At 45.1% G+C, this 27,719-nt stretch overlaps 1 protein-coding gene across 3 annotated transcripts in view; it reads left to right on the top strand.

Annotated features, from left to right (window-relative positions):
* The window catches only part of SMURF1 (SMAD specific E3 ubiquitin protein ligase 1), a 53,046-nt gene extending 30,047 nt beyond the window's left edge, over positions 1–22,999 (top strand). The window contains exons 4-18 of one of the 3 annotated variants that reach the window (XM_082199727.1): positions 979–1,112; positions 1,239–1,304; positions 3,021–3,096; positions 3,691–3,935; positions 6,305–6,389; positions 6,666–6,812; positions 8,406–8,607; positions 8,981–9,084; positions 12,573–12,687; positions 14,586–14,764; positions 15,081–15,218; positions 16,004–16,124; positions 17,684–17,885; positions 18,329–18,404; positions 19,320–22,999. In XM_082199727.1, the coding sequence (XP_082055853.1) occupies positions 979–1,112; positions 1,239–1,304; positions 3,021–3,096; positions 3,691–3,935; positions 6,305–6,389; positions 6,666–6,812; positions 8,406–8,607; positions 8,981–9,084; positions 12,573–12,687; positions 14,586–14,764; positions 15,081–15,218; positions 16,004–16,124; positions 17,684–17,885; positions 18,329–18,404; positions 19,320–19,419 (1,990 nt within the window). In that variant the 3' untranslated portion in view covers positions 19,420–22,999. Of the gene's footprint in view, positions 1–978; positions 1,113–1,238; positions 1,305–3,020; positions 3,097–3,690; positions 3,936–6,304; positions 6,390–6,665; positions 6,813–8,405; positions 8,608–8,980; positions 9,085–12,572; positions 12,688–14,585; positions 14,765–15,080; positions 15,219–16,003; positions 16,125–17,683; positions 17,886–18,319; positions 18,405–19,319 lie in introns of all 3 variants that reach the window. The other 2 variants (XM_082199726.1, XM_082199728.1) reach the window with 2 other exon arrangements.
* The last annotated feature ends 4,720 nt before the right edge of the window (positions 23,000–27,719 follow it).

The raw sequence follows: 27,719 nt of genomic DNA, 5'->3' as shown, positions 1-27,719 counted from the left end.
GGCGTGCGGAGCTCAGCGCGCCCCAGGCTTCTGGGTGCCGGCAGGCAGTCCGCTAGCCCTGGGAGAGCCAGCAAGGACTGCTTGCCGGCACCCAGAAGCTTGGGGCGCGCTCAGCTCCGCACGCCCCAAGCTTCGGGATTAGCGCAGCGCACCTGGGGGGGAAATAAACATTTTTTCCTTTTATTTCCCCCCCCCCAAAAAAACTAGGTGCGTCCTATGGGCCGGTGTGTCCTATGGGGCGAAAAATACGGTAGTCTATATGACTCCTGGCTTTTCCTAGCAGCTGTTGCAGGGGAAGAGTGCATGTCTGCTCCCCAGGCATGAGTGCTATGGAGTCATGGCTCTGTTGATAACTTGCAAGTTTTCACTCTCCCAGGCATGCATTGAAATCTAAATACTCCAGCCAGGACCCAAAGGACTGTTTTAAGTGTGCCTAAGGGCTTGCACATGCCTGGTGGATTTTTGTTTTGTTTTTATTCTTCTTGAAGGATAAGAGCCATATGCCATTTTGGAATATATTATTGAAAGTCCCTTCTGTTCAGAAACGGCTTGCCATAAGGGTTTTTTACTTTTATTTTTAGAAACCCGATTGCTCTTGGGTGCACAGAGTGAGTGACTCTTTGGAGCCTATCTATATACTGATAGCTTCACTTGTCCTGTCTAGTAAGATTAAACCCACAGTGTATTGATGGAGTCACTCTGCCTCCCTCCTTGAATTCTGTCTCCATACCCTAATGAGCTCGGCGCTCCCCAGTTTGTAATAAGGTTGTCTGTAATTAACAAGAGCTGCTGCATTATCACTTTAGCACGCTGTGTAAAATTATAGCCATCTAATGAATAATTACGTTTCTATATTTGATAAAGTTGCGACGTGACCAATGAATTATTAAAATGAGCTCGCTTTTCATGGACATAAATGCTATGCCATAGCAAAGAATAAACCTCAACCAAGTATCTTTCTCAAACTGATTATCCTAGATATGTTGGGAAATCGGATTCTATCACCATCAGTGTCTGGAACCACAAGAAAATACACAAAAAGCAGGGAGCTGGCTTCCTGGGGTGTGTTCGACTCCTTTCCAATGCCATCAGTAGGCTAAAAGATACTGGATGTAAGCATGTAATACTTACTCAGTGTTTGCTGTGATTGACAGTGACTTGTGTCTGAGTACTGAATGTCGATTGCCAGCTGAGTACACTCTTGGGTCAAGTTTTTTTTTCCAATTGTTCATTTGCAGACCAGCGTTTGGATCTATGCAAACTAAACCCCACAGATACCGATGCAGTACGAGGCCAGATAGTGGGTAAGAGGAAAACATTCCTGTCTGCATAGATAACAAAAATAGTATCTCTTTCCTTCAGAGCCTTGGATATAGAGAGGTTCTCAAGTTCAAAAGTACTTTATGTGATGCTCTCTTCAGGATTGGCAGCTTCATCCAGTTCTAACTCTGTCTGCCTGGTGCTGATGGGGTTAGCAGCTTGGCATGTGCAAAACCTAAGAGTTGCTGGTTTCTAGGTTCTGAGCAAGCTTCAAGGTGTAGGCGTTACTCTAAGCTCAAGTGCTAGGGACTTTAAAAGTGTCTTCCCCACAGAAACTTCCCGTCTTAAGATCTTTTTGTTGGAATGTCTCCTTTGTTGGAGATTCAAACCTAATCAAATATACGGAGAGTGCCCTCGCTCATGAATTCACTCCCATAGGAGACTTGCATAGCCTATTCACTTGCAGTTCTTAGAAAACAAGACTTTTAAAGTCACCTTGGGGCTTTTTAACTTATGAAATGTTGTAGTATTGTGAGAATGTTCAGCGGCGGTTATAAAGCAGTAGACTTTATAATTGATAGTCTACTGCAGGCTTCTTCAACCTCGGCCCTCCAGATATTTTTGAGACTACAATTCCCATCATCTCTGACCACTGCTCCTGCTAGCTAGGGATCATGGGAGTTGTAGGCCAAAAACATCTGGAGGGCCGAGGCTGAGGAAGCCTGCAGTAGACTGTCAATTATTCCAGGGTGAGTAGCTTGTCAGATCTCTCACTCCAGCTGCTCTGAGACAGGAAACTTCTTTCAGTGAGAAGCATGTAAATTTTGGGGGGCAGTGATTGGCAACTGGCTCTGCTCCAGCCACTGGGTGGGATTTGTTTTGTCCAATGTTAGTATGGTGTTAAACTTGCAAGTGAAGTTGTTGCATTCTGACTTGGATTGCATGCTCAGCATTCTGTAGGCTGTTGCTCTGTCTTGCTGTCTGGAAAGCATGTTTGGAAAACCATGGATGTGAGAAACTGTCTTTTTCTGAAAGAAGAAATGCATAACAGGCAAAAAAAAAAGATGCTCCATTTTAGAATGCCGCCTAGTGGCAAATGTTCTGCTTTCCAACAGTTTTGAGAGGCAAATATCTGTTTATGCAGAATCCTTCACATTTTTATCCAAAGTAGAGTATTTCTTGTTAGAAAAATATCAAAGCCTAGGTTATGTGTTATTTTTAATTTGTAGAAGTAGAAATAATTATTTGCACATTTAGCACATTTTGGATAGCAGAATTAGAGCGCAGCCCTATGTATGTATACTCAGGAGTAAACCACAATGAATTCAGTGAGACTTAGTCTCATTTAAGGATTGTAGCCTTAAACGGCTGTTTTCTTAAGGAGTGTCATATTATGATTTATGAATGACATTGTATCATCACAATATAAAAGTATAAGGCAGTAGCCAACTAAGTCATACCCTGGGTGGACTCGCTGAAGTCAACTGACGTAATTTAAGTCTACTGATTTCAGTGGGTCTGCTCTGAGTCTGTGTATTATCCATAATAACTCTAAAAACACCAATCAAAATATTTGGGGTGTTTACTGTTGTAAGGAGGGGTGAAATCTTGAATATGCACGTGGATTATTAAAAAGTGTAGGAATGCTTGCCAATTGAATGAAGCTTCTCCATTGTGTTCCTTGCATTTTAACTGGGGTTGAATAGGTTTTTGCACCTATGGATTTTAATCATGGCTTTCATTTCTTTTTCTCATTCCAGTCAGCTTACAGACACGGGACAGGATAGGCACAGGAGGGTCTGTTGTAGATTGCAGGGGGCTGCTGGAGAATGAAGGGTAGGTATTTCATTTCCTAGTGGAATCCCCTGGATCTCCTGATTCATAGTCATCTTACTCAGTTAAATGAATGAACAAGATCTGTGTTTTTGTTCTGGAGCATGTTAATTGTTAAGTAAACTTTTTTTAAAAAAATGGAAGGAGTCAAAATCTCATTGATTTTGTTAGCTAGGAGTTCATTCTTAAGGTCTGCAAGTGAAACACAAAATGGGGACTAGCAATCAGGCCAACCTAATCAACCTTGGTCAACTGTAAAAAGCAGGGAAGGTTGACTCTGGAAGGGCTGCATCTTTGCCTTCATCCTGGTATAACTCTTCCTGCTCTGCTCACAAGTGACTGTCTCCCCTTGTCACAATATTGAATCCAGAACAGAGGTTTCATGGCTGACTCCTGGCAGAATTTCTCCAGCCCCTTGTTAGAGGAGATCTGCTTAGTGCCTTCAAGACACTCTTACCTTGACATAAGCCTTCTGAGACTGTCTTTTTCAGTGATGATCTATGCTTGAAGTCCAGTTATTTCCCTGAATGAAATTCCCCTAACATTCTCCTAGGCTTGTGTGAAATTTTCTAACTTTATGAGCCTCCCTTATTTCAGAACGGTTTACGAAGACTCAGGACCTGGAAGGCCACTGAGCTGTTACATGGAGGAGCCAGCGCCATACACAGACAGCACTGGAGCTGCTGGAGGAGGGAACTGTAGATTTGTGGAATCCCCCAGTCAGGACCAGACACTCCAGGTGCAGCGTTTACGGACTCCTGATGTGAGAGGCCATGTACAAACCCCCCAAAATAGGCCACATGGTCATCAGTCCCCATCGCCTGACCTGCCTGAAGGCTATGGTAAGAGGAGCAATCTCTGATACGTGTCCTAAGAAATTCTGTTTGCGTGCATTTGCATGCTCTTCAGGCCAGAGGAGACATTTTCATCCAGTGCAGGAAAGCAAAGTTAAGATTGGGTTTTCAGAAAACTCATCTGGTCTGCAGAGAGGGTAGCTCTGAAATGTTGTTGACTGCATTTAAATCTTTGGTATGCAGTGGAGAGTTCAAGTGGTTGTGGGGTTGGGGTGTTCAGTATCTGTAGAGCTCCGTCTCCCAGTCCCCCCCCCCATCTAATTTCCCTTCTTGCCCTTATTTGCAGCAAGGAGTTTCTGGTTTCTGCGCAGCACTTTGGATCTCATCTGCTGTCATTATATTCCAAATTAAGTCATTTGAGAGAACATAGATTTCTTGCACGATTCTACCTTGATTGTGCAATGTAACTGACCCCCACCCTCAAACACAAGTACATATACAGTAAAGGAAGTTATGAGAGAAAGTAGGGTCTGGTGAACTCTTAACCATCACTCTTTATTTTTGTACCTCTTTCATTCCATGTGAAACTGGGGCACTTGTCCAAGTGACACAGTTTAGCCTAAATACATTTAAAATACTATTGTCTAGAGAAAACTCTGTTCTAGGTTACTAAAGTGCAAATAGCTTTTAATTGACCAGCTTGGGCAGCTGTATTATGAGCAATATATCTTGCCTGCTTCAAGCGTCTGTGGACAACCTGCCATGTGGCTGCCCAAGTAGCAAAGGCCGAAGCAGTTTTACATTGCTCCTGGACCAGTGCAGAAGGTCCTAAGGGCATAGCAACCTGGACTCCTGCCTGTCTCCTGTGCAGTGCTGCTTTCTGCTCCCCAGCTTAGCCAGCCAGACCAAGGGGTGCAGGGAGCATGTATTGCTGAAGGGGCACAGCCTCCTGCCTCCCCAAGTCTGCCTGAGGCTTAAAACCACCCTCTCAACTATATTCAGTTTTTTTCTTGGAACTCCCCCTGGTCTGTCTTGCTAGTTGTAAGTTTCCCTTTTAAACACATTTTCTGATTTCTTCATGAAGGTGTGGTTTGTTTTCCTTGGTTTTTCTTTTTGAGGACTTTTTGAGGTGGCGGGGTGAGTGAGTGGATTTCATTATATACTGGTCTGTAGTCAACATGTATTATGACAGCACTGCTGGTGTTATATTCTGTCATTTACTGCCTGCTGGCAAGTGTATATATATACACTTGATATCCCTCAAGTAATTAAGGAACAAAAGAAGAAAAGGCACACTAATCTAGGAACTTCCTCTTTGCCCAGAACGTTGGAGGCTATACACCACACCCCTCAACAGTATTTATAGGAACTCAAACACCAGACTCTGCTCTGTTCCAGTAACAAGAAGCCGAAAGCACCAGCCTGAAGATGACGAGTGAGACCTCGTCGAAACGTCGCACAGACACCCCGACTCTTACACGGGAAGACACCCGAAGACACCAAAACCTGCATTCCTGTACCCGTGAAAATCTACGAAAGTGTATATATATATATATATATATATATATATATATATATATATTTGCTTTCGTAGATTTTCACGGGTACAGGAATGCAGGTTTTGGTGTCTTCGGGTGTCTTCCCGTGTATATATATAAATATATATATTTGGACCAGGGGGCTTGGATAACTGGTGGGAAGCAGAAAGGGAGTGTGGATGCTTTGCCTGTTCCAAGACAAATGAAATCATTTTAGTAGATTCGCAGTTTTTCCCCCAGTTGTTGCTCCATTGGCCATACTGGCTGGGGTTGCTGGGAGTTGTAGTCCAGCAAAATTTGGAGGGCACCAGGTTGTACAAAGCTGATGTAGCAGCTGCTCCCCAGAGTGTCAGATGCTTACACAGGGCATACACACATTCACTGGTAACTATTAGCTGTCTTCCAAAGGTTCATGTCTCTTCACCCCCTTCCCGTCGCCCAGTAGATCTGTGTGAAAAAGCAAATGGCCTTGCAGAATGGAGATGGTTCCTTGAGAGCCTTCTACAAAGGGAGCTGTGCATAGGGAGCCACAACACCCCATGTTCATAGTAATTGTTCATCTTAAAGCCTATGGAAATAATCGCGAACAAAGAAGTGTCTTTCTGGATCGATATGGGATGGTATAGGTGAGGTGAACTGGAATTGGGTGGGTGACAAAAATGGTAAGCTCTTTTTGTGAACATGTAAGCTGTGTCAAGTATCTGATGCAGTTCTTTGTATTGCTGTTTCTTTTTACTCATAACTAGGGCAAATAGTACATTCTAAGTAATGCTATATACAGCTGCTTTTAAGCTTTAGCTGAGATTTCGCAGATATTTTGTTGATGCACAGTTTTTCCTTTGGACTGCTCACTGTAGCATCTTTTCCCTATCTTTGTAGAACAAAGGACAACAGTACAGGGACAAGTTTACTTTTTACATACACAAACTGGTGTTAGCACATGGCATGACCCCAGGATACCAAGGTATGTATGGCAGTCTTGAGCTCATCTGGGTTTGGGCAGGTAGCTTGTACCTGTGTTTGGAAAAAAAATACACTTCAGATAGTTCCTTATAAAACCTCATACTTAGGGGGGGGGGAATGTTATTTCTATATAAGTTAGGGTTTGTTAACCAAAAATTGATGCCCTTTATCATTCCCCCCCCTCCCAGCACCTCAGAGTTCCTCATGTTTTTTCTAAGATAAATGTTAGTGTTAAGCTTACATATGTATGTTTAAATTGTTCTTTTGCTTTTCATAGAGACCTTAACAGTGTGAATTGTGATGAACTTGGACCTCTACCACCAGGTTGGGAAGTTAGAAGTACAGTGTCGGGAAGAATATATTTTGTAGATCATAATAACAGAACCACACAATTCACAGACCCAAGACTGCATCACATCATGAAGTAAGAAAGCAATGTGTTGCCATGTGCTTCTGTGGCTCAGAATCATAACAGCTGACCCAGCAGCACAAGCGGAGCAAGCGCAGTGGGGCTGCATGGGCAAAGAAAATTTCAGTACTAAAATAATTTGTTTTCCCCCAGAGAGGGATGTTGCAAGCTGATTCCTGCCCGCAAGGCCAAATGCTTGATGAAAGTAGAGTAGAATCCAAAGAACAACGCAACATGCAAATGAGTTTCACTGTGCCCCTCCCCCACTGCACTACATTCCAATTTACTTTTGACACTGAGAGGGCTTTGATATGTGCTGATATGTCATAATGTGGCCGCCTGCTGCCTGCTCTTGACTGGCAGTGGCTGATGGGTCTCTTTCCCATCCTGTTTGATTTGAAGGCTCCAGGCTCTGCCAGCCAACCCCGCCCAGGCCCTTGTTTCGTAAAATTGATATACTGCTCAGTTGTAAAAAAACAACCCTTCAAACCTTATATATCCCTCTGCCAGTGAGGTGCCCCCGCTTCTGTTAAACAGTTCTCCTGGGCCGCCTTCCACCCATGCTTATTGCTTGCTCGCTCACCTGCCTGCCAGACGTGCCTCAAATTGGATCGGTGTGGCTGCCCGTTGGTGGTCACGTGAACTGCTACATGACAACAGCCTTACACACACACACACACACACACACACACACACACCCTTACCTGTATCTTCCTATATACATAAAAATGTGCTCTGCAACTGATCTCGTATCGGTGGGTGGGTGGCTCGTTTGATCTACATTATGAACACCTATGATGAAGGAAATGTTTGTTTAATGCAAAAGCTTGCTTCCACAGTCTCAAAACATATATTGGTCTGATGAAAGCCATTGCTTCATTTTCATTTTCGTTTTTGATTTCTGAATAGCTGATCTGAAGTTTCATTTAACTGCCTGCTTCTGTGTTCCATAGTGGACACAGGAGTATTTGTGCTTTTGAAATAAGTACAAAACTGCATGTCACATAATGAAGTAAGATTTGTTGAGTTTGTTGGCTCCAGTTGTTCATTGTGTTACATGAGGGTTTTTGTAGTGTAACTATAGCTCTAAAAATGGACCTGGAGAAGCAGTTCCACTACTACAAGTAAAGAAGTACGAATGCTAGTATTATGGAAGTATAAAAATATTTGATGCATGTTGCTATTGTCTTGAAAACCAATATATGGTAGCATAAATGAGTTAAAGCTACCACAGGAGACACTTTTTTATTTGCTGCATCAGACTATACCTTTGTGTAATCAATTTCCTTATCTAGTTCTTTATAAGTTATGAAAAGTTTGTCTAATCTTGTTTCCTGATACTGATTTCTTTTATTTCATAAAATTTATACATCGCTTATTGTAAAAAAAACCTTTCAAAATGGTTTACCAAAAGAATAAAACAGTCAGTTAAAAAAAGTTAATGAACAATAATTCAAAGAATTAAAGCCAGCAGTAACTAAAAACAGATCAAAACCCGCACCAACGTTCTAGATACTGATGTCAAGAGACTATGTGGCTTCCCACTGTAGTGGCAATCCTTCCTCCTTCATTCCCTTTTGAGAGTAATCTTCTCACCTTTCCCTCCAGTCACCAATGCCAACTAAAAGAACCCAACCAGCCTTTGCCAGTGCCGAGTGAGGGATCATTGGAAGACAGCGAGGAGTTGCCTGCCCAGAGATACGAGCGAGACTTGGTCCAGAAGCTCAAGATTCTCAGGCATGAGCTCTCCCTCCAGCAACCCCAAGCTGGCCACTGCCGCATCGAAGTCTCGAGGGAAGAAATATTTGAGGTATGGCGATCTGGGTCTAAGATAGTGGGAGGTTTAGCCTTTCCAGTGCATCTATGTAATGGCTCTGGATTTCTGCAGATGCAGCTTATCATAAATGCTGCCCCTGTGAGGCCTAAAGATATAACGAAAGCCATTAGAATGAATCACAAAGTGAACCTAATGTCAAATGATGTTAAATTTGAGATAAAAAAATCACTGCTCAGCAGCTATAAGGAAGGTTTGCCATTCTAAACACAGCTAAAATTTCCTGAGGGCTATGACTTGAGCAGTGGTGCAAGAAGGGCGCCTCTAGATACCCCCATGATATGTGAAGAGCAGCTACTGTTGAAAAAGTGTTCATTTCCTGAGAGTATACCTCTGTTTCTTACTACAGGAATCATACCGGCAGATAATGAAGATGAGGCCAAAAGATCTAAAGAAGAGACTGATGGTGAAATTTCGAGGAGAAGAAGGCTTGGATTATGGTGGAGTGGCAAGGTGAAAGACAGGTTCTTAAAATGACATGTACTGGGCAAAGGAAGCCCTCCAAATATTGCAGATAAAAAAATCAAAGGAACATTTTATCAAACCCACGAATGAAGTCAGCCTTAGCGTGTAATGGTACAATTTACCAAGGTTTGGCATTACAAGGGCCAGCCTTTACAAGCCTTGGGCTTGATCCAGCAGCATGGTCCTATTTGCCCCCTTTCCCCAAGCTGGGCAGGGGGCTCTGCCTCTGCGCCTTGTCCCCTCAACAGGCTGGAGCAGCAAGTGACCCCTTCTGCCCCCTGCCCTGCTTAAAATAATGGCGGCCTCGTTCCACCCAGGAGAGATGGCCTCTTAATAGCTAATGTGCAATGTCTGGCAGAAGAGGAAGCCTACTGAGACAGAAAGGTGGGGTGTTAATAAATGTAAGCATTGTTTTTAAAAATATTGAAATAGTAACAAATCAAGTTTTTGAATTTCCAGGGACTCAGAAAGATTAAAAGCTATGGAGATGTGAACATTGACAGCTTCTGCCTTTAAGACAGGTTCTGTGGTGTTTGAAAGCTTGTACGTTCTTGCTCTCCTCCATATGTCATATTTTAATGCCATTGCTCTTCAGATCAACACAGAATTAAAGGTTTTAAAATTTAGTACTTCTCGATTTTGCCCTCACATTTGGAAGTTGCGCTTTTTAATGGTATGTTTTTTTATGAAATACTCAGTGGCTCTAGAATCCAGTGCTTTATGAAACTGTCTCCTGAATAACTAGACACACAACAATCATTTTCTTCCTTCTAAATTAAAAATAATTTTCGGAAAGATGCCAGAAATCAAGAGTCCTATGTGTTCCTATAAAAGTATATGCCACAATGTTAGCCTTTAAGGGAGACTTTCTCAATCTCTGGCCCCAGATGTTGAATTACAACTCCTATCATCCATAGCCAGCAGGGGCAGCACAGTTAAGGATGAGGGGAGTGGTAGCCCAACAATAAATAATAATAATAATAATAATAATAATAATAATAATAATAATAATAATAATAAAAAAAAATTTTATTTATATCCCGCCCTCCCCAGCCGAAGCTGGGCTCAGGGCGGCTAACAACAATCAAAATAGTCCAACATTCTAAAACATTCATTATAAAATTAATTAAATCAAATTAAAATCAAATTAATGGCAACACCTGGGAACCCCAAGTTGAGAAAGGACAACATAATATATCTACTTCTCTAAATTGCTATAATAGTTTTTGAAGATGTTTTACATTCTCTTTATCTTAACTTGGATATAACCCTCTGGCATCTGAGGGTTGCAATCAATGTTAGTTTTACTTAGAGTAGACTCAGTGAAATGGACATAATTAATGTAGGTCCATTAATTTCAATGGGGTTACTGTGAGTAGGGCTTGGACACAATCTTTTGCATTGCGCTGCTCCTGGTGATAGGTCTGTGTCTAATCCAGGGATCTGATTGTAATGCTGATTCCTCTCTTGCATCCGAGTTGGGAAGCTCTTCCAAGGGCTGAGTGTGCCAGTGACTAAAATTGCCCTGAGTAAGACTTTTCTTTTGTCTAACTCCAGTGATACATTCTCTGATCTTAAATTCTCTAGACAAAATTCTTGTTGTCTGGAGCGCTTCCCGTTTGACCTCTCCCTTGTCATCACTGGCGTGTTGCAAGAGTTTATCTTGTCTGTGCTTTATATCTGTCTAGACGGCTGCTGAATGCTCTAGCACAGCCTATTCAAATGCCTCCATTTAGCTTCAGGGGGACCCATGTTGTGCAATAAACCCACATACAGTGTTACCCCAGGTAGAAACTCTCAACACATCATCACAGAAACCAGGCAGTCGCCAAAGTATTTCCAGAAACTAAGTTAATGTAGAATTCCCTTTGTTTAGCAGCTTCCTCTTCACCAGTCACATGATCAAAACTATCTGGAGTGTCCTTTTGTATCCTTTTAGTTGTGTTTACAAGAACAAATACATAACCCCTGTATAAAAGTCATATTGAAGAAAATTGTAGATGTGCCTTATTGGGAATAAGATTTTATTTTGTGTGTGGAGAGAGAGAGATACAATGATTTGGTAACGTTTACATTGTTAAGTTTCCATAACTTGCATTTCTGAAAATTACATGTTAAACAGAACTTACATTAGGATTATCTTGGAGGTGTTCTTTGCAAGTTGCTTTCTAGCAGTCATTGACTACGGACAATTAAAAAATCTAGAGACAGACACACAAAAGTACAAAAAGATATGCAGTACCATTATATTGCTGTCTTCAGCTCTAATCAAGATTATTTTGCTTAATCATATTAGGTAACCATCCTTCTACTGATTTTTAGGAGCTTGCTCTCATCTTGCTGCCAAAACAATATTTTAGAAATGTGTTAATTTACAGAATAGAAAACAAACTCTTACCTGACTTCCTATATAAACTTAGGTGAGGTTTTAGAGTTGGAAGGGACCCCTAAGGGACATCCAGCCCAACCCCCTGCAGTGCAGGAATCTCAGCTAAAGCATCCTTGACAGTCTTACGTCCAAACCGGCACTTGTGGTTTCAATCCAAAACAAATCACTATCATTATCTGGAGCCAAGGTTTGTTCTTGGCTTTCCGGTCATGACTCATTTGGAAAGAAACGGTGAGTGCTACTTTGAGCCTAACACTGAGCTAGCTGCTCCGTGGTTGTTTCCCCACAGATTAGCAGAAGTACACAGCAAGGTCTCTCTAGCTGTCTGCACCAGCATGCAGCTCACGGTCATTATGGTTTAAGCAAACGACACAGCTTGACAGAGCCAATGAAGCCAGCTTGAAAAGAATCCCTGGTTGTGTCTAATGGTGCATTAATAAAAGGATACTTGGTTATGGAAAGTGACCCAATTTTCTGTCCACTGTAGTCACATTGAGTGTTAACCAAAGAGTTCTGTGAAACAAATGAGTGCTTGTACTCTTTTCTTTCCCAGTAGAAGTTGATCAAAGGAACAGGCTTGTCCTAATTTGCCTCCTTGTTTAGTCGTTTAGTCGTGTCCACCTCTTCGTGACCCCCTGGACCAGAGCACTCCAGGCACTCCTGTCTTCCACTGCCTCCCGCAGTTTGGTCAGACTCATGACCAGTTTGGTCAGACTCAAGGAGGCAAATTTGCCTCCTTACATTGCACCAAGTCTAGATTTTCTCCCACCCCCGACCCTCTTTTTTGTAGAAGTCACAATCTGTATCAAATGAGTAATGGATCCACACGTTACTGGGTGGGGTAAGCTTTAACTCCACCATCCAGCCTCTTCCCTAACATGTGTCTCTTGTCTTTTTTTTTTTTTTTATAAAATTTTTATTAGTTTTACAAAAGTTTTTATAACAAACAAACATAAAAGAAAAACAGACAAACAAACAAATATAATTTCAAAATGTCCTTTCATAGACTTCTTTCCTCGGACTTCCCCATACCTCCCCTTTCTGCATCCTCATGTCCAAATTTTATCATGTGTCTCTTGTCTGGCAGGGAGTGGTTGTACCTTCTGTGCCATGAAATGCTGAACCCGTATTATGGACTCTTCCAGTACTCCACGGATAACATTTATATGCTGCAAATAAATCCAGACTCCTCTATCAATCCTGTAAGTATTCTAGAAGCAAAGCAGGTGTGTGTATGCGGCTTAAATACAGGCTAATTCTCTGAACCCTGGTAGTGGTGTAGGGTCCAAACAGCAGCTAATCTGGTTCCATGAGAGCAGTGTGGCTTTAGATTCAAACAGCCACTCCCATGCCATGTAGCAAATCACTTTTGTAATGCGGGAGTTTCAGAAGTATTTTGATGTGGCGTCGACTCTCCCATTCAGGAAGGGAGATGAAAATGTTCACCGCTGCGGCATGCAGACTCTTGGGTATATTCAAGTAGCTCTTTGGATCCCAACCGTAAGCCCTTTGCAGATGTTCACTATATATTCACAGAGGGATCCAGCCTCTCACTATCCCTCACACCCTCACCTGCTGTTTGCACTTTCGATTTCATGTTTAGAGCACATGGGTCCAACCTTTGCATGCTGCACGCTTGGTTTTGTGGTATACAAAATGCACTTTGCTCAGTGTTTAAATAGGAGCCTTTATGCAACAAGTTGAATGTGCAAACAGTAGGGTGGGCTGGCTTGATTCTAATCTCCCAGGGCACATGCAGTTTGAACCACCTTTGCACAGTCCTGAGATTTCCCTTGCTTGTGGTATTATGTGAGTCTACCTATCTCTGTTACTTTTTCAGTTAACACCAAATAGACAAGTGAAGGTAAGTGTGCCTATCATAACCGAGGAGAAGCACCGGTGGCTTGTAATGGACTAATTTTGTAGAACCTCAGCTTACCCATTAAAGGAATAATTAAAACTTTGTTTGTTAATTACCTTGTCAGTTCCACACTAAACCCTCATTGCATAGTTTTGCCCCTTAGAAGATCCACTGCATGTTAACAACTTCAAACACACATACCCACACGCGCCTTGCAGAACTGATTACATCTCCATTCTGTCCAAAACCCATATTATTTTTCAGCCTCACAAAGTTCAGGGTGGTATTTGGTGCAGATTGGTTGCCCAGGTAAACAGTTGGTTGCCTGGAAAGAATTTGGCAAATTACAACAGTTTTACCCATATTTGATTTCAAACTAAAAGGGGGTAGTTTTAGCTTGAGTATTATTATTAATTTATTATTTTTATTAATTTATTATTATTATTCCCTTGTACAACCTAAGGTCCCAGGGTAGGTTGCAACAATTTAAAATACAACATTATGCCTTATGAATGCATCATGTGTTAATGGGACTGATCGAAATGACCTCAGCTATACTCAGGACAAACAGCCTGTCTAGCCCAAGCAGCATGTGTATTGAAAGCCTTGGGGTTAGCAAGATTAGCATGTGTACAAAAACTTTTAAGAAAACCTTCGAAGGGGGATGAGAACGCCCATACAGAGAAGTGAGTCATCTCAGTGGCTGCAGAAGGCTCCATATCTGTTGTCGGGAGAATTGAAAACTTGGGAAGGAGAGTGACATGGAGTATCTTAGAAAAGGGCCTAGTTGGTTTTGTTGAACCTTGAATGGCACAAGCATATGCTATGCTGCAACATTTTGTTTCAGGTCTCTGTTGTTCTGCATGGAGAGAGATTATACAGTAGCCTTCCCAAGCAAACGTTGATTGGGCCCAAGTGCCTGCTTTTAACTGCATTAGCTCAAGTAGATTGGCTTTTAACATGAATCGCCATGTTTGTGGCTAATGATCTGATGGTCACAAGCCTGTAGTGCAGTATGGTGGGACTGTGGTCTTGAGACTGAATGCATTTAGTCAGCTGTGTTAAGTATATGTAACATTGAATTCTGTGCAAATTGATTAATTTCTCATCCAGAGGGCTTGAGATCATTAAGCAAAACTTTCATTGAACTAGGAAATGGCTGAAGGCATAAGTCTAGCCACAAGAAGTCAGCATTGGGCTTCTCTTCCACATAATGAGTCTCTTCAATGTTTCTCGTAGGATCATCTGTCTTACTTCCACTTTGTTGGTCGGATAATGGGTCTGGCTGTGTTCCATGGACACTACATCAACGGAGGTTTCACCGTTCCTTTCTACAAACAGCTGCTGGGCAAACCCATCCAGTTATCTGATCTGGAATCAGTCGACCCAGAACTACACAAGAGTTTAGTTTGGATTCTGTAAGTATTGCATACGCAGTTGAAAGCTTTTTAAAAAGACTAGGGGTGAGGGGAAGCAGCTCTACAAAGTAGGACTTTGCAGCCCCTCAAAGTCACTGTTCGTCTGCATAGTCCTCTACCATCGCTTGAGTGTGTAGCCCCATCAGAATCTCTAGTGCTGTCCAGCAAAACAAAGGTAGAGTTTGATTGTAAAAGACGCTAGATCAACTCCTAATAAATAGTTTGGATTCTTCCTACCATAATGTTTACTTTAGAAGAATGTTTTGTGCGCCCTGGAGAGTACAGAAATGACTTGCAGTCTTTGCCTTGTTGACAGAGAGAATGACATCACTCCGGTTCTGGACCATACTTTCTGCGTGGAGCACAACGCTTTTGGCAGGATTCTGCAACATGAGCTCAAACCAAATGGAAGAAATGTTTCTGTTACAGAGGAGAACAAGAAAGAATATGTGAGGTACCACCAGAGGAGGTTAAATGTTATCCTCTCATAATGCAGAGGTGGTGGTGGTCAGTCTCAGTTTCTCTGTCTCTCCCCCCACTCCTTGACTTGCACCAGTTTGTGTGTTCAGAACATTTCAGTTATGTAGTGCAACTGTGGGTCAAAGTTATCCAGTGATCTCTGTAATATGTGTGCTTGTGCGCTACTAGTTGCTGGAGACACCTTAATTTTTGCCACCTAGTGTCTTCTATTTGGATTCGGAATCTCATTCTTATGATAGCCTTGACTAATCCCACACAGTTGCTGCTGAAGCTGCAGGCCAGAGGTGGTCTTGATGGGTCTTGAAGTGTATTTTGCAGAATACATTTCTCAGCTTGTACCACTCGGTGTTCTTCTTTGTGGCTGTGCCTTTCATCTGCTCTGCCTCTTTCTCCCTATAGTTGTATGCAGCTTGTTGCTAGAATCAACACAGAATTTGTAACTGGTCACGGATGTCCAAATTGGATGATGACTTTACTCAGATCTGCCTCCTTTAGGTGGTGGGAATTGGCAGCATAATGGGGGCCTGACACATGGACCCCAGTGGTGCTGGAGATTGGGCAGGCATGCTGCCCACCATGCACAGGGATGAGATCCCTGCAAAAAATATTGTTTGCTCCTCCCAAAGTATTCCTCGCTTGGGAGTTCCTGGGGGGGGGGGGGAATGCAACATCTTGAGTGTACCTATTTTGTTGCAAGTTATATTTCACTTGAAGACTTCTGCATTCAGTTCTCACTTTGGATTCGCTCCCTGTCCCCAGGTTATACGTTAACTGGCGGTTCATGAGAGGAATTGAGGCCCAGTTCTTGGCTCTTCAGAAAGGCTTTAATGAACTTATTCCTCAACACCTACTGAAGCCTTTTGACCAGAAGGAGCTTGAGGTATTGCATTCTTTTCTCCATTCAAATTACGTTGTGATTCGTGTGTTCCATTAAGTGCCGGGGGGGGGAGAATCCCCCTTTTCATATTGAATGGGACAGTTTTGCCTGAAGCTGCTGGGCATGCTAAGCCTGCTCTTTGCTCCTCACTACTGTTTAAAGAACACTGATGTTCTACCTACACCCATCAGAAAAGATAGCTGAGTGGCTGCTTTTGCACATCAACAAAAGGCAGGAAAAGGATATGCAAACTCCAACCTCCAAAGCTAGACAAAAACACTGAGCTGGGTGAGGACAAAACTATCTCCCCAGGATAATAAAATGCCCCCAAAACCAGACGTTTGGGCACCATTAGGAAAGTGGAACCCTTTTGTATTGGCTGACATACCTTCATGATCTCCAGGTGTGCATAGCAATTTGGTGGCTTTGAGTGGTCGACTCAACCTCATTGTCAATACAGATTAACCAAACAGCTATTTTTTGTGACCTATTCTTTGTTAAAAAATTCTCGATCACTTAGGAAGATCCACTGGGTCAAAACGCTTCAGATCTCAAGGCAGTATCTATTTTTCATTTCTCACAGCAGTTTGATGTTCAGTTATTATCGTAGATTGGTGGTATTACTTGCATTTTAGTAATAGTTGGATGGTGCCTTGTACGCCTCCTTCCAGCAACTCCTGCAGCCAGGCTGGTGCCAGGATCCCCAGACACACTGCCCAAGCTTGTGCCCTGGGAAAGTTGCTTAGGTGCTGCTAATATAGTGGTTTGACTTCAACCCCCAAAGCGCCCCTATTCTCTCTTGAGACAAATGGATGTCAACAACAATACAACAACAAGTAATCAGCACATAAAAGGTTTGGCCAGTCCTATATCCAGGAGGAAATGAAATTCAAAGACATTTAACTGTGGAATTAAATGGTGTGCATAGTGGATACAGAAAGTTCTGTTTGTGTGTAAAAGGTAAAGGTACCCCTGACCGTTAGGTCCAGTCGCAAATGACTCTGGGGTTGCGGCACTCATCTCGCTCTACAGGCCGAGGAGCCGGCGTTTGTCCGCCATTTTTTCGGGCCATGTGGCCAGCATGACTCAGCCGCTTCTGGCAAACCAGAGCAGCGCACGGAAATGGCATTTACCTTCCCACCGGAGGGGTACCTATTTATCTACTTGCACTTTGACGTGCTTTTGAACTACTAGGTGGGCAGGAGCTGGGACCGAGCAACGGGAGCTCACCCCACCGCGGGGATTCGAACCGCCAACCTCCTGATCGGCAAGTCCTAGGCTCTGTGGTTTAACCCACAGCGCCACCCGCGTCCAAGTTGTAAATACTTGTGCACTCTGCGTTAGAAGGTGTGAATGTGTGGCTCCTGATTTGTACGCCGCCTTTCCACGCACAGAGAGAACAGTATATCACAAAATCAACAGTCGCATGACAATTTCACAGTAACAGAAATAATAAAAGAGCAACACAGTAGTCGGTAAAACAGCATACAACTCACCCACCCACCCATATTTCAAATCTATAAACGTTCTGCCCCTTACATTGTGTATTTTTGATCCATCAGCTCATAATAGGTGGCTTGGATAAGATCGACTTGAATGACTGGAAGTCCAACACACGCCTGAAGCACTGCATGGGAGACAGCAATATTGTCAAGTGGTTCTGGCAAGCGGTGGAAGCCTTTGATGAGGAGAGAAGGGCCAGGCTGCTGCAGTTTGTGACGGGCTCCACGCGGGTTCCCCTCCAGGGCTTCAAGGCTTTGCAAGGTGACTGATAGGGGTGCTGAGTTAGCAGGCTTCTGCAGAGGGCTGCCCATGGCGCACCTAGTTAACCTGCCACCAGTTCCTCCTTGATGCTTCTGCCCTTTGTTAGCTTATACCATGAATTGTTCCATCTGTAACACATGGAATTGCCTTATACTGGAGCCAGTCCGTTGGTTCCTCTAGTCCAGTACTTTCTGCTCATAACAGGCAGCAACTTTCCAGGGTCTTGGGCAAAGGGTGTGTGTGCTCACTCCCATTTTGTTTCTCTCTAGACTCGTTGGCCTGTGTTTATGTGTGCACATGCGCACCTCTGTGCTTAGGATCTGTGACTTCCCAATCTCTCCCTCGCTGCTGTCAGGGTTTATACGTGTCAGAAATGACTAGTGTGCTCGTAGTTGTGTTTTTGAAGGGCCTTAACTAGAATGTCTGTTTGCAAGGTTCTACAGGCGCCGCAGGACCCAGGCTCTTCACTATCCACCTGATAGATGCAAATACAGACAACCTTCCAAAAGCTCATACTTGGTAAGGCTGCTTTTCTGCCCCCCCCCCAGCTGTGGTGAAGTGTGCCTGTGCAGATGTGCCCTCAAGTCTGCCCAGATGAAATAGCAAAGTTTTGCCAAAAGTAAATTAAAGAGTGATTAGAGCTATTTTGGGCAAAGTTAAATCATACTCACATATAGCAAAGTACTGTTGAAACATTCATGAATGGTGGAGGCAGCACTCTATGGATTCTAAATGTTTTTAATTCCATGTTTTATATGCACAGTAGAAAAAGAACCAATTAATGTTGGAAGCTGTATGAGCAAAGACCCCGTTCAGCTCATTACACCCATGTTTTGACTAACAGTTTGCAGATATAAGGGCCTAAGTAAATAAGGCATGTTAATGCTTGTGGCAACTAATCCTCTGTTCTTTAATAAAAATAGGCTGCTTTGAACAAGCCCAATTTAGAATGGAGAAGCAGCCAGGTGCTGGAATGGGTCCCTCGCTTTCGCCTCACAGTCCACCTTTCTGCTCCAAAGCCACCTCTCCTCTCCCCCCCCCCACTGCTTAGCACCCTTGGGACTTGTAGTCCCAAACTTCCCACTGGCACCAGGTTGGGGAAGGCAGCCACGCTGCAGAGAAAGCAGCAAGCTCCCATTGGAAGCAAACATGCTGCCCTGTTTTCTGCTGGCTGGCTTCTCATTGGGCCATCAGCTGTTTCAATTTCTGTGATCCCGGAAATGCTTTGAAATGATGTATTAGTGAAGGATGGCATCTTTCCTGGCAAACTATTAACTGCTAAACAAAGCCAGAATTCTGTTACAATTCCTCATAACAATACAGCAGATACAATTGGCCAAACCAAAACACCAGCCTTTTCCAAGGGCCGGGTGAAGAGTTGCATTTTGAGTTGGTGTCAGCAGGGCCCTAACGCCAATCTCTTGCCTTCTGCAGCTTTAACCGAATTGACATTCCGCCTTATGAGTCCTACGAGAAGCTTTATGAGAAGCTGCTGACAGCTGTGGAAGAGACATGTGGGTTTGCAGTGGAGTGACTGGGCAACCAAAGGAAACAGATACTACTAGCTCATGGACCACCAAATCAAAAAGCTGTAAGAAGAAGCTTGCTGTGAACTTCTTTTGTCCAAAGCATTGCGACGCTTGACAACTGGGGGAGTGGAGGCTGCTTCCTCTCCTTCCTTCCTGTGGTGGTGTTGGGGGGGGGGCTTTTGTTGGGGGTTCCCACCCATACTTTTCTCCCCTTTGTTACAAAAATTCCCCCTCCCCATTTTTCTCCCATGTCCCATGAAACAAAAGGCAGCCAGGTTCAGCATTTGGTTTTGGTTACCCAAGATATTCTGCTAGACTCGTAACACATATTGTGATAAGGTCAATGACCTGTGGTCTTTTTTTATAGGAGTATCAAACTGTAGTTGAGTATCTTGAGATTGGTTTGCTGAGGACTTTTCAACTGGTAGGTGTATCTGGATGTTTTGTCTTAATGCAGTCCTGAGCCCTTGTAGCATCCAGAAGCATCCTATGGAAATGAGACTGGCACTGGGATTCCAAATTGCACATTTCAGAATACCCATTAAAGAACAGTTAGCAGGAAACGACTCCGTAGGTGCAGACAGCTGAAGGTTATTCCTTGAGAGGGAGCTTTTTGTCCAAGTGTGGTGGCTTGGCTCTTAAGAGAGAGGAACCCAGAGGAGTCCAAGCCATCTTGAATTGGGAGGTAAGTTTTCATTCTGGATGCTTTGTACATGAGACAGATTTGTTCTGTGGACTTGCTTCCCTTCTGTGTGTGATTGAAGGCTTGTGTTAGAGAATGTGGCAGTGGGGAATGGGCCACATTGTCAGCAGCCTGAAAAAGTTTTCTCCTGACATTGTTTTTTCAGATTCTTTTTTTTTTTAACTTGAAACTGCAGAAATTCTTTTAAGAGGAAATAGCTAAAAGCAAAACTAATGGAACCAAGTTCCGTCGTTGAGCCACTGGGAGTGGAAAATGGCTCTGTTGAAAGATGAATATATAATAAAGATCTAACACAGGGGTTTTAAGCCTACAGATACTGAGTAACCCAGAGTACTGCTTTCAAACTCTTCTCCACCCTGACTTTCATATATCTGAAGCTAATGTTCAAAGTTGGTGTCAAGTGATTGGTTTCACACAGCTTCTCAGATGCAGGAGAATCAACTCTGTCGGGTTAACCAAACAGGTTTTTTCAGTTTCCACAACAAGAAACAAGGCAGTGTTTTTAACAACATAACATTTTCTTGGCAAAAAGGTCAACTAGTAATCAGTTGTGATTCAGTTCATAAGACTCCCCCCCCCCAAATATGTATATTAAAATTGTTTTAAGCAAAGATGCATATTAACCGTTACTTTGGACAAGCAAGGACATTGGGGTTCAGCCATGGGTCAAATGGTTCTTTTACCTACAAGGATATTTCTGTTGTTCATTTTTATTTTTATTTTTAAAACATTGAATTTGATAATAGCTTTAAACTGTGATATGACAGATTTAAGTTAGATACCTGTCAGAGTCCTAAAATCTTTCTTTCCTGTTGTTAACCGTATTTTTTTTAGTGTGTGTGATGGACACATGAGGATTATATTTGAGAAAGGAATTCTTTTTATTTTGTGTTTTTTGCACCATGTGGCTAAGTGTTGGATTTTTTAGGTGAGCTAAGGTTTGACTTGAAATTGCCTTTTGAATCCAGGCGCACTTAAGGGACCAGTTAGCTGCAGCTAAGTTATTTAGGAAGGGAAGTGTATCAAGGAGGTTTGAGGGATTTTGGATTCACATATTTGGTTAAGCATCTTTGTAGTACTCTGGATAATAGAAATCTCATGATCTTGCCAAATGTCTGTGGAGATCAGATGTTGTTATTGGACACATTAGCCCTGTCAGTGGAATTTGAATGCACAAGGTTTCGTAGAGATAGGAACGTCACACGAAAAGGTTTTCACAAGTCATTTCCATGCAAATCTGAGGTGGTGGAAGTGAAAGGTCTTCCCTGAGCACAGAGGCTGAACAGGTTGCCCATGTGAGATTAGCAACAGTTAGCAATAGCGACTGTTCACCTGGAGGTGAATCTTAATGTGACTCTTGCCATGTGGTTTCAGCTTCTGTACGGTTGGAGCCCACACCATGCCAATGACATTTGAGATGGAGAAGTAAGAGAGCAGGTGGCCACAGATGTGGCAGACATGCTCCGAGGGCAGCATGAGCATTGGCCCTGAGTCCGTGTTCAGGCACTGAGCACATGGCGCCTCTGTGATAATAGTGCAGAAGATTGGGGGACTTCTATCTCCAGGATATTCATTACATTTCCCATTTTGTGTCACTGTTCCAACACCCAAGAGCCCAAACAGACTGTTTGCTGCATCTTAGCTTGAGGCGGCAGCAGCAGCAGCAGCAGCAGGGATCAAAGGAAAAAAGTAGACCAAAGTCTCCCCCCCCCAGGGTGCTGGCTAGAGCGGCACAGACCACTTGCTTCTGCTCAGGCTGAAACTTCCTCTTCTCCTGCCTGAACAAGCGAGGGTATAAAATATAAGTGGGAAAGTGGGATTCTTGCTGCTACAATCTGCTGAGCTTCAGCACAGTCTTTGCTGAAAGCTTTTTAGCAGTCAAACCATCCAAAGGACACGCAACAGACTTGATGGTTTTATATTTTCCCTGCAGTGGTCTCTTGGTAGATTCAGGCCCTCCGGGCTTGCAGCAAGTCCACGGAAGTCTACCCTAAGGCAGATGGAGGTGGTGAAGGGAACAGGAAGTTTCCTACTCTTACACAGCTGACTTGCTGGCAGGACACCTTTCCCCTCTCCCCCTTGTAGGAGGTGGTGAAAGGGCTATTTCAGTTGAGACAGAGGAACAAGAGCAGGGCTACGTGCTTCCTCTTCCCCCAAGCAGCTTATCACATCCAAAGTCTTCTTTAATCTAAAATCTCCAGTATGTCTAGCAGTGTAGGTCAGTGATGCAAATCTGTTTGTTTGTTTGTTTGTTTGTTTGCTCTTTTGTTTAATTGCCCTGAAATGCATCATCCTTCGTTTATGCACTCAGGGATGTAGGAAATTGCCACTCCTTTTGTGTTACGAATTGGAAAGGTATGAGTGAGTAGCCCAAGGTCTAACCTTGACATATTGGAGCAACTTTTTGTTTCTGAAGAGGCGGCTTGTTCAGCATGGGGTGTGGTTTATGAAACCTCAACTATCATTCAGATGCCTCTTTCCCCCACTTCCTTAGTCCATTGCCCAGTATACTACACTGTAGAGCACAGAAAGTTTTCCAGAAATGCAGTACATATTTGTTCTTACTCAGTTAACTTTTTTTTTGTTCCTCAACCACTTTATAATGTATTTTTTAACTTATTATTTTGTAACGTCTTGTTTTTAAGTATTGCTGCTACTCCTTGTTACTCTTCTCACCATTTTTATTGCGAATTTTATTTTGTGAAAAAGTTGTACACTAATGTTCTTCATTTTATGTCTAAATCAAAGTATTTAAAGAAATACTAGTTCTATTTAACGTGGTTATGGAGCCAGCTGGAATAAACCGTGATTGTATAGCAGGCTGGGCCCAGGAGGTCATGTTCATTTTTGTTACATATGCAATAAACTCTCACAACTTTAAATTTGTGTAAAATCTTTTAAAATGTTTCCACTAGTGTGTTAGATGCACCAGAAATGTAATACTAATCATTTTAGCTTTCATTGTGACTAGGAAGCTACCTTAGGCCAGGTAAGATTATTTGTTCCTTTTGACCAGGGCAACTCACCTGGAGCTCTCCAGCTGTTGCTCACCTGCATCGTCCTTTGTCATTGGGTGAGGTGACTGGGGCTGCTGGGAACTGGATCCCCACAACACCTGGAAGATACCATAATGGCTTTCCCTGATCTAGGATAGTATTGTCCACTCTTTCCCACCACCTGCCCTGCAGATCCTTTTAACTAGAGGTCCCTAGCAATGAATACGGGACCTCTAGCATGCAAAGCATTTTTCTTTGTCATTTAAGTCTGGCCCCTTTTTATATAGCATCTTGCCTGCTCACCCGTGAGAAGCAACAGCCTTCTACCCTGGCAGAAACATCCTTGCAAAATGATGGTGTTGAGCCACAATAAGAAGTGTGTGGGGTCAGGAAAGCCAGTTTTGTTTCGTTTTTAAAAAAGAAACTGTGGATAGATTTGCAATCTGGCTCCCATGCTCTCCTTCCCAAAAGCATCCTGCCACATGATGGCTGCCCTGAACATTTCCTCCCTGCTTGGAAGCAAAGGGGTATGTGGACTTATAATCGAGATGCGCCAGAGCCACGTGCTCTGACTTATGGGCACATGCAGAGTAAGGATGGTGTTCCTTCCTGGGCGGCAGAGTCATTAATACTCCTGATGGATGTTCTCTTTTTCTTTCGGACTTGGAGGAACAGAAGGTCTTGGCCTGCCTTCTAGCTGGTTCTTCTCCTTCCTTGGATAGAACAAAGAGTGTCATTGTGCCCAGGTTGAGACTGCAGGCCCTGGCAAAGCTTGTCCTGAGCAGAAGCACTTGCATGACAGTGACGTGCTGACGGATCGACTTGGACAAAGCTCGCCTGTTCGCCTGCTTGCCTGTAACCATTACTTTCCCTTCCCCGACTCCACATGTGCTCTCCTGGAAGGTTTGTGCTTGCACACTGGACACGTGAGCTGGATGGGTTGCACGTGTCTTTTCCTAAGAGCACAGTCTCCAACCTGCCAGCTCCGGCAATTTTCCTCATGTTGACTTGCTTTTGTGTTAGTCCTATAACCCGTGTGAATTGCAGAGGATCCTGGGAAGATTACAGAGATGCTTGCTCAGGGCATCAGCTCAGCTCGTTGACAGGGCTGGCTCAAGGCGGGTGGGGAGCTTAGCAGGTGACCTTAGCAGGGACCCCTCTTGCTGTGATGGTGCCCAGACACAGGTTTAACTAGTCATACACTCCAACATATCTCCAATGAAAACAGGGACGCCCTAAGGAAAAGTGGGACTTTCCGAGATCAAATCAGAAATTGGCTTCTGTAAATCTGGGACTGTCCCTGGAAAACAGGGACCCTTGGTGGGTCTGTAGTGGAGTGTGGCTGTTTTAAATTTCTTACAGTGGCCTGTTGCAATGTGATATTGGGGCCATTTCAGGACAGTAGAACGGCCACACGCTGCTCCCATCACCAGGGAAGTCACTGCATGCATCAGTGTTGGTGGGCCTTACTGGGACCCCAGCAGCTAATTCCTGCTGGTTACTGACACCAGGCCTGGAGGTTGGGCTTCACTAGCAATCTCCTTGCTTTCCTCCTGCCGGCAGGTGAATATTTTTCTATTCCAACAGGCCTTTGGGAACTGACTGCTTTTGAGGAAAGGGCTGGTGCTGTGCTTTAATTCTATTAGTGCTTTAATTACACTTTAATGATTGTCTTCTCTTACTGTCAGAGCTGCCACCCAGTCCCAGCTCACATAGGACCAAGTCCGCCAGCGTTCACTTTATAAGAGTCTTTATTAAGTTACAGGTTTCATTTCCGAACTGCAGCGTGCAGCTCTACACCTTCTGCCCTAGGTCGGCGAAGACCCGTCTGAGTCCCCGCCTCTTGCACACCAGCTTAATACCCTAGCCTTGCTCCACCTCCTTCGCCTCTCCCTACGTCTCTGGGTCCTTCTGCCCCCCTGGGCCTCCTCCCTTCTACTCTCCTCTGACGCTGACCCCCCTGATCCTTCTGCCTCCTTGCGGCGGGCTTTGGGACCTGGCTCACTCTCCGGGCTGCTTACTGCTCCGGCTTCCGCTGCATTTGAACTTGGCGCGCGCGCCCAACTCTCTACTTTCCTCTTAACCGTTGCCTCGCTCTCTGAGGAGGGCGTGACCACCCCTGACTCGTGCCCTCCCTCCTGCTGACAGCCTCCGGAACCCGATGCCTGGCTACCTTCCTCCCTGCTGCTCTCAGTCTTGAGCGTGGGTCCCGACTTCCAGCTGCTGCCGCCCTCAGTTATGAGCGTGGGTCCCGACTTCCAGCTGCTACTCTCTGAATCTCCTCTGTTCCCTTCCTCCTGGGGTGTCCCCCCGGATCCCCCCCTTGCTCTGCTCACTGGGGCTCCCTTTTGGGAGTCCTCTGACTCACTGCTTAGGCTTGGAGATCTCGGGTCGTCATCATCACTCATTTTCCCTTCGGATTCCTCCCCCTCGCTCTCTGCTTCCTCCCTTCTCTGCGTCTCTGCTCCTGAACCCCTGACATCCATCCCCCCCTCGAAGCCCCCCCTTCCCCCCTCCCCGCTTTCAGGTGTGGGTGCTGGGTGCTCCATCATCACGGGAGGGAATGCCGGATACAGTTCGCTCCCCGTGGTTGGCCGCCAACTGAAGACCTCCGAGTCTTCCTCCTCGCGGTCGCCGACGTTGACCTGTTCCGCTTCCATCTCTGTACCGCCGTGCTCGAACCCAAGGTCCTCCCCGAACACGTCCATGTCAGTCTCTGCGTCGGTCGCTCGACCTGGCATCTCCAGCCACTTCCTGCGCCATTGCTCCTCCGGTCGATCGTCCCACCAATACGAGGTGTCTGACGCCGCACCCGCCGGCGATCCTTCTGGGGAACGGGTGCTCAGTGCGGGTTCCCCGTCCGAGTCGAATCCATGGAACGTGCTGGAAGAAAGTGTGGGCGTGAACAGCCAGTCGTCGAAGAAGCTCGCTGGCATGGGTCTGTGTGGGAAAAGGGCATGAAACTCGTCCTTGAGCAGGGGTTCCTCCAAAGCGTAGTCTGGCACCCAGCTATTGGCGCTGGCCCGGGTGCCCTCTCTGGCTAGGAGGTATTCGACTCCCTCTTCCCCCCATCTGGAGTCCAAAATCTCCGTGACCTCGTTGATGGGGTCTTGCTGCGTCACCCCTCGCGTCTCCGTCCGCTCCCGGAACGGACTCGGTGCCGTCCCTGGCTCCTGGAATCTGTGAGGTGCCTTGTAGGGAGTGAGCACCGACCTGTGGAACACCGGATGCATTCTGGAACCCTCCGGCAGCACCAGTCGGAAGGCTACCGGGTTGATCTGTGCTTCGACTTGGTACGGACCAATTTGCTTGTGCCCCAACTTCTTCTTGGCTAGTGACCTGGTCGGCACTGCGTGGGCTGCCAACCAGACCCAGTCTCCCACTTGGATCTCTTCGCCAACCCGCCTGTGCTTGTCAGCTTGCACCTTGTAGGCGTGCTTAGCTAGCTCCAGCTGCCGTCTGAGTTGATCGTGTACCGCCTGCAACTCTGACGCGAACGCGTCCGCCGTCTGTGGTTCTCCGTCCCCCACTCTCTCCCGTCCCGGGAAGGTTCTGGGATTCCTCCCATTGTTGGCGAAGAACGGCGTCACCCCTGTGGACACGTGCTTCCAGAATCCACAGAAAGCGGTACTTCGATAGTGACGCCATCGGGTAGCTGGAGAGATGCTGTGAGCTGCACTACTGGTTTGGGTGGGAGGGGGTCCGTGGGTTGCAAGATCGCTGGGGACTGCTTCACTGATGCGTCTGGCTGGGCCCCAGTGCCTCTGTCTCCAGCCAGACATCGTCGTTTCCCTGCTGTGGTTCTCCTTGCTGCGTTGCTGCAGTCACCATTGCTGAGGCTGCAGTGTGCTTGTGGAGCCTCCGGGGACACTCTTTCGCCAAATGGCCTGGATCCTCGCAGATGTAACACTTCCTGTTCCCTCTAGGAGGCTTCGCTTTCACTGCTGTTGGTGCTAGGGCTCTGGCTGCTGACTGAGCCCTTGCACCTCCAACCTCCATCGGTTCCCCTCCCCCTCCTGGCGGAGGTGTGGATTGCGCACGCGCTGCTTCTCTTGGAACGAAAGAGAAACTTCTCGCTGCTTCGCGCCCTCCACGTCCTTCATCTCTGCACCAGGGACGTTCTTCCAGCCTCACCCCCACAGTCAGCGCCCTTTGGACCACCTCCTGCGTGCTTCGGGGCCTCTCCCCCCTTGCAATTTCATCCTTGACCGCTGAGCTTAGACCCTCCCAGAACAGGTCTCTGACAGGGGGCGAATCCCGGTCCCACTCTAAGGCACTGACCAGCGCAAAAAAGCGGGCGTGGTACTGCTGGACGCTTGCCCTCCCTTGTTTCAGTCCATGAATCTCCCGTCGGGCAAGATCCACATCAATAGTAGACAAAAAACACGCATCCATCGCTTTGATAAAGGCATCTGCATTCTGAAGCGCCGGATCTTTATCCCTCCACAAATTGCGTAGCCACGCTTTAGCATCCCCATGCAAATGGGATAGTATGAACCCCACTTTCTCTTCCTCATCTCTAAAGTCTTTTGCCAGCAGTTGCAGTGCGCACATTACGTCTGCTCGAAAATTGGGGTACTGTTGTAAATTCCCATCGAAGTGAGCC

Source organism: Podarcis vaucheri (genome assembly GCF_965113315.1).
Source record: "Podarcis vaucheri genome assembly, chromosome: 14".
In the NCBI taxonomy this organism is placed as follows: Eukaryota; Metazoa; Chordata; class Lepidosauria; order Squamata; family Lacertidae; genus Podarcis; species Podarcis vaucheri.
The sequence above is the reverse complement of the archived record's forward strand: the minus strand, read 5'-3'. Positions and strand labels throughout refer to the sequence as shown.